Raw genomic sequence first — 6386 nt, forward strand, 5'->3', positions numbered from 1 at the left:
TTTTTTTCTCTCTTCGTGATAAGCCTACACAGATACCGACATTTTAAAGCTCAAAATTTATACCATAAACACAAATTTATACCATTGATTCAGTGGCGTAGCCAAGGGGGGGGGGGGGTTTGGGGGTTTCAACCCCCCTTTGGCACGCGTGTGATGTCACGATATTGAGAATGATGCTTTCAGTCTAAAAAAAATTGCCTAATCTTAAACAAAATTGCACTAAAAGAGCAAGTTTTGCCAATACCAAACATTCAAACATCTCAGCCAGGAATTAGCAACAAAAAAACATAGAGACTTAGCTTTATTTCCGAAAAATGCCGAAGAAAACATGATCTTATCCTTTTTCTATGCCACCGGACAGCACCATTTTACAGGAATATTCGTACCTACATTTTTGTTGAAAATGCTCTCAGAATGCACCAAATTCAAAGTAATTTTTCAAAATTTCCTTGGGGAGGCCCCCCAGACCCCCCGCCGCTGGGTCGTCAAAACCCCCCCCCCCCCCCTTTCAAAATTCCTGGCTACGCTACTGCATTGATTTAACGTTTGCAAACATTAAATCAATAAAAAAGGACAGGTTTCGCGAGCTGAGTTGATATCCTATTGCTGTGATAAGAACTCCAGCGCCATTCCAACCAGGCTTTGAAAGCACCGAACCTTTCAGTCTCACTGTACACTTGCTTTGACAAGCAAACATACACTTTGTAAATCACAAACACTCCAATATGTGACATCCTTTAACCCGCACTGTTTAGTCACAAGCGTGATATTAAACATTCGTTTGATGATGGTTTGGTCTGTTTCTGACTTATCTTGTTTTTATCGTATTTGAAGACATGTTAATGTAGTTATCTAGCTGACTATTCAACATCTGCCTTTTTATCAACATACTTATAATAAAAATGTAACCTTGAAATATCTTTGGTTACACTGTGATGACTAAAGAAGCTACTGGAGATTGCTACTCGCATTTCCACTGCGCAAATCAGCTTTACAACAGAACCAACTCAATGTCAGGTTTTAGGAAAACGATATCAAAACATTGGGCTCTTCTCATTGTGCAATCACAACTGTAACCAGCAATGCATTTAGAAGTAGGCTAAGCAAAATATCGCAAAATTTTTTTTTGTACAAGTGGCAACTCGATTTAAAATCGACGATTTGATTATTTGAACGCAGCTGCCGCCGCTCCGATTCCTCCATGTCCGGCAATCTTCATCTTTCCTGTTCCTCCTCTCTTTGTTTTGGAGAATTTTCCCATGTATTCGTTAACACGTTGACGGAGTTGATTGATCTGTTTAAATGCGTACATCTTCAGTAGTTGTTATTTCCACCAAGAAACCAAACTCAATTAATCTTTTTATTTTCTGTCTGCTAGCCACAAGTGTGTAATACATTTTCATGCAGCTGCAGTACAGTTTTGTTTATGACGTGATAGAGATTTATTGTCGTCAAACCATTTGTATGTACACTTACATCATATTTTTGTCTGTTGATTCTTTGTTCGTGGTCGTATTTCTCATCTTCAAGAGTGTAAAGCCAGTCCCACAGTTCCTGGGCTTTTTCTCGAAGCCTGTTTGCAGATTTTACATTTGATTCAACTTAGAAATATGCTACAGTATAGTAACAAGCTCTTTTTTGTTGACGGTGATTTTCATACTTTAACCAATCTGGCTGTTATAAAATAATAATCATTGTGAATTTTAAGTTAATTTTTCTATATAGCAACAAATTAATATGGAACAAATGCATTGAAGAGATATGTCACAAAGTGAAATACTACAGAAAATGTGGGAGTCAATGTAAACTGACAAGTTAAAAAAAAGGAATGGTCTTCTTCACATTTAAGCCCAACAGCTTCAATGTTGCAGCGATAACATGACGTGCACATAAAACTGATCCCAACTATTAGTTCGTTTCTTTCTAACATTAGACGTTGAACCAATGCAAGAAAAAGAGTGATTTGCTTTCCAGAGAGATATCAGTCTGGTTCACTCACTTATCGGTGCCGAGATGATCGATGTTGAGAGGCTTTCTGCGGTCGGCGAGGGCCTTGCGCTTCTTCTCTCGCTCAGTCTGACGCTTGTTTGGCTTGTTCTTCTCAGCCTGCGAAGGGGTGTTGGAAATATAAAAAACTATTCTAACACATATAAATTTATACTTGAAGAAAAAACTAAACGGACGTCATAATCGTTGTTGCAAATAATAGCGGATTTGTTTGGTATTGTAAGTGATCATCTTGTAATGAATTCTTGTCTTACCAATGTTCATCTTCAAGGGTAAGATGTGGGAAACAGCGTTACAATGATTCGGAGTCATTACTAATTGGATTCTGCATTCTTTTGATAGTGTTTAGCTTCCACACAAAGTACTGCAACCAGTTTTGGGTACAGAAGCTAATTTGGTGTACTCTGATTGGATAAAAACAGGCTTACTCTGGCTAGGTATCCACCATAGTGAAGCGACATGTTTGCGATGGCCGCCTTTTTTCTCGCTTCTTCTTCCAGACGTTTGGCTTCTTCCTCCTCTTCTTTTCTCTTCCGTTCTTCCTACACAAATAGTGAAGACATCAATTGCCATCACTGGTTAGTAATAACTTGTATAAATATTTTGGATTATCAGATTCTTTTAGTGTTATGGGTTCAGTTTCTGCATCTTAAAACAATAAGTTCAGTTTTTAAATTCTTTATTAAATTTCAAATAATTTTTATTTGTTCAGGTGTTCTACTCATTCTGCTTCGAAGATTCCGAAGCAGTTTCGCAAGCTAGGCTACATTGCTTGTGTCTCAAGTCATGGGAAAAGTTTTGTTTTTTAAGTTAAATTAGTGCAAGTTAATTCCATGCTTCCTACTTTTTTATGATGCTTCTGTGCTATTACATTGTACGGAGTAGAATTTATTATTTAAGACGTCCATTCATCATCAGGTAAACAATGTCATTAAGGAATTTTTATCTTACCCTTTCTTGTGCCATTCGCTCTTTCTCTCGTTCTTGGCGGATGCGGATTTGCTCTGCTCTTTCTTGCTTTCGAGCCTCAATCCTGACTCTCAAAACTTCCAACTCGTCTTCGTCTTTTCTTCTTTGATCAAAATGGGAGTTGATGAGAGACTGGAGTTCAATCATATCTTTTTCCATCCTTTTTCTGTGGATGTCTTCAAGGTCCACAACTTCTCCATCTGGAATCTTGGGAGGAGTGATCTTTGGAACAGAAAGTCTAAATAAAATAATTCAATTCGAATTAAGTCTTTCGATAAACTCTTGAAACCACAACCTTTTCAATTATTCTAATTTTTCTTTGCTCATTTAGATTTTTGGTTCAGAAATATAATAAACTTTACATTTAATGCATCAAAAAGCATGTGTGTCATTGACTCATTGATACAAATCCTTTACCTGCTTTTGGAAGTATTAAAATAGTTGCTTTTGAAAGTTCTACTTACTTTGGTTGTGCATGTTGCTGCGGAGCAAGCTGAAAAAGATAGTGATAAGTTAGCGTCCTCAAAATCGTCAAGACTATTTTTGAGCACGATGGAAATACGCTTTTCACATCTTGCAACTTTAAGTTGCTTTGCAGCAATAACAAGAAAGCGATGTATCTGCGAGTCATCATTAATTTTGCGTTTCGGTGTAACCGCGGAGATAGCTATCGAAATGCCCTATTATTTCGTCAGTAGTTAGAACAAAACTCGATGATGATAATGACGCAATAAAGCATGAGATGAGGAGATACCTCTTGAGGTGATTCTTCTCGTGGTTCAGGTTTTTCTTCAGCAGGTGATTCTTCTTCCTCTTCTTCAACTTCTTCGGTCTCTTCAACTTCCTAGTGGTGCGTAGTGAAAGTGTGAATATTGTTAGCATGCATTTTTGGTGAACAAGCAATTGCCATTTTAAAGAGAAAAACCTAATAGACTAATTTCTGAGTCACGGTCAGCGGTTCCTGCTATCCAGTGGTGAGTGAGCCAAAATGGTTGCACTATAGGATCAAGCCAAATTGACTTACGTTTACTTTGTAGCACAAGTTGCCCGATTCGAGTGTCGCTAGTTAAAATTCTTGGAGCAAGCAAGATATACCTAACTGCTTGATTCAGTATTTTCTCTGCTTTAGGGGGAATTAAGATAGCTTTCTGTATGAATAACATATGTAAGTTATCAACTCTTTAAATTAAACTGGTGATGTTTAGTGTTTCTATGATTTCTGCCGCCTTACAATTAATTGAAAACTTATGCTTTGTTTATGGCAAAGAAAAAACTGTAGCGTTTTTTTCCTTTTCAATAAGTTGTTTCTGGTACTGCCCACAAACTGAAACTATAATTGCCTTTCTGACCAGATACCGCAAAGTGAACAGAATTGATTCTTGGAAAATAAGTGCTGTCCTGGCGTTTCTGCAGATTTATCAAACAATTTCTGTCGTAGTTTAAAATTTTAAGACACCTTGCGGCATCATTTTGTGACTTTTACGTTTTCTCGTTTTGTTTCTCCTGTCTCCTCTTCATCGCTGTTTTCACTCTCACCCTCCTCTTCGCTGTATTCTTCATCACTTGTTGCTTCCTTGTTACGGAAGTACAAATAATTGATCAAGCAGTGAGTGAGGACGCATGCATGGAATTGGTATTAACGTGAATAGTGAAGACATGCCAGAGAAATATAAAGAAATTTGAATTAATGAATGATCAACGAACAAGCACATTAGAATACACTTCAGCATGGCAAGTCCCGTTGTTGGTAAAAAGTATGAAAAATATTGATCATGATTTGTAGCTGGTATTAATTGAGTTGACCACTGCAGAATAATTTTATTAGCTAACTCAAGAAATTGTCATTAGCTTAAACTCATTGTAGATGAAACCTTTGTTGCATTGGTGGGTTACTAGGTCCACACAAAAAGGTATTACGCCAGTTTGTTATCATTTTTTACTAAATACCGCTTTTTTTTAATTTTGAGTTAAAATTTTAGTTATAACCTACCATGTAGGATAAGCATACCCTGTTCCTACGTAGGCCTACATATTCTGTAACATTGTTGACAAATTATTTTACTTTTCCACCTCACCTCGTCAGTTGAGTATTCCTCAGAGTCCGACATTCTTTTGGTCTTGTCTGTGCAACGAAAACTAAAAACCTACTTTGACCACTAAGTAAAAACAAACCGATACGTTAAAAAGTGCGTACTATACAAATAAGAAGTGAAAAAGAACATATTTTTGTTTTGAAGTTTGGTCCTAAAACCATGGCAATAGTATCTAAATTTTTGCATGCAATAGAAACCCGAGCAAAGGAAAAAGAATCAAGATGTTCTTGCTCAGCTATTTGCCCGTGGCGAAATTTATCATGAAAAAATTTAAAAAAAAATTGGAAAGCTAAATTTTTCTTCTTTTGTACGCTGTAAAAAGCAAGATTTGGCTGCGAGTAAGAACCTGCTCCCGATGAAGCGCAATGCCTTTTTCCTGTTGCACAAAAGCGGTTTGAAATAACCTAGTCTTTAAAAAAAATCTAAACAATATTAATTCGAGAAAGATTTTTGCGTCAAAACGGAATAATTTGAAATAATGTTGTACTGATTTCTTTAGCCTGAACACCATAATTACTGTAGTACATTTTGACGTGCTCTTTGTTTGTATTCACAACGAAACAAAGTTGTTTTTCATTCCAGCAAAAACAAAACAATTTGCATCGAATTAAAATACCTTATCAATCAGCTACAACTACAGACAACTTCTGAAAAATTACTACAAACGACATCAACCTAAAGAAATGTCATAGACTTCCCAGCTGCAACAATTAAATTTTATGTAATCTAATCACATCAGACCCATCCGTAACTTGCCTACCAACCGCATGTATAATTAAATTATCGTGTCTGCATCACACCCTGCATCGCTGCTTATGACCGATTCCGCTTCTCTGGGTATGTAAATAATCTAATATGACGTCATCAATAACAGCTGAACTTCGTTTTGGTTGGAGAGACATTTCTATTTTAACACATCACCGTCGACATATAGTTCAACGTCAATTAATCATCTCGTGCCGTTTAATTCTTGTTGCCATAGTGCGTCTGTTCATGCAATAAACTTGACAACTCATCAATCGACCTGTTCATGGTGGGAAAAGTTATAATTGAAGATGAAATTCAGTCCCAGTAGAAGACTGTTGCTTTCGAAAAATTTCTGTTAAATAATTATTTTCCAAAAAAATTAACTCATCAGCATCAACACAAAATAGAAAGATAACTGCAGAGACCTTCTGCTACACAAACAACTATTTCCTGTACTTCTTACTGATAGAAATGAAACATGCGCTACTTATAATCATCACGTTCATTATTGTATTCTCATCTGGGACTGAAATTTATTGCCGGCTCGTTAATTTAGTTGGTACCCGCACG

At 36.6% G+C, this 6386-nt stretch overlaps 1 protein-coding gene across 3 annotated transcripts; it reads right to left on the reverse strand.

Moving 5' to 3' along the window:
• Window positions 1-1002: 1002 nt before the first annotated feature.
• LOC145775210 (troponin T, cardiac muscle isoforms-like) lies at window positions 1003-5134 on the reverse strand. Of its 3 annotated transcripts, XM_082586451.1 has the most exons (9): window positions 5052-5134; window positions 4460-4549; window positions 3731-3820; window positions 3441-3469; window positions 2959-3214; window positions 2436-2549; window positions 2000-2106; window positions 1477-1573; window positions 1003-1294 (listed from the first exon to the last, which is right to left on the reverse strand). In XM_082586451.1, exons 1-9 carry the CDS (start codon window positions 5082-5084, stop codon window positions 1166-1168), a joined length of 945 nt encoding a protein of 314 aa, XP_082442577.1. In that variant the 5' UTR covers window positions 5085-5134; the 3' UTR covers window positions 1003-1165. The 3 variants fall into 3 exon arrangements, with proteins under 3 accessions (XP_082442577.1, XP_082442578.1, XP_082442579.1); XM_082586452.1 differs by lacking the exon at window positions 4460-4549 and having other exon boundaries at window positions 5052-5099; XM_082586453.1 differs by lacking the exons at window positions 3731-3820; window positions 4460-4549.
• Window positions 5135-6386: the final 1252 nt, after the last annotated feature.

This window comes from Aplidium turbinatum, chromosome 8 (assembly GCF_918807975.1).
Source record: "Aplidium turbinatum chromosome 8, kaAplTurb1.1, whole genome shotgun sequence".
NCBI lineage: Eukaryota > Metazoa > Chordata > Ascidiacea > Aplousobranchia > Polyclinidae > Aplidium > Aplidium turbinatum.

Excerpts from the sequence above, each read along its gene's own strand:
- LOC145775210 (XM_082586451.1), bottom strand. The coding sequence starts at position 5,084 with ATGTCGGACTCTGAGGAATACTCAACTGACGAG. Across the intron at positions 3,215-3,440 it reads CAGCAACATGCACAACCAAA|ACTTTCTGTTCCAAAGATCA; the intron begins GTAAGTAGAACT and ends TATTTTATTTAG. Across the intron at positions 1,295-1,476 it reads TCAACAGACAAAAATATGAT|ATCAATCAACTCCGTCAACG; the intron begins GTAAGTGTACAT and ends GCATTTAAACAG.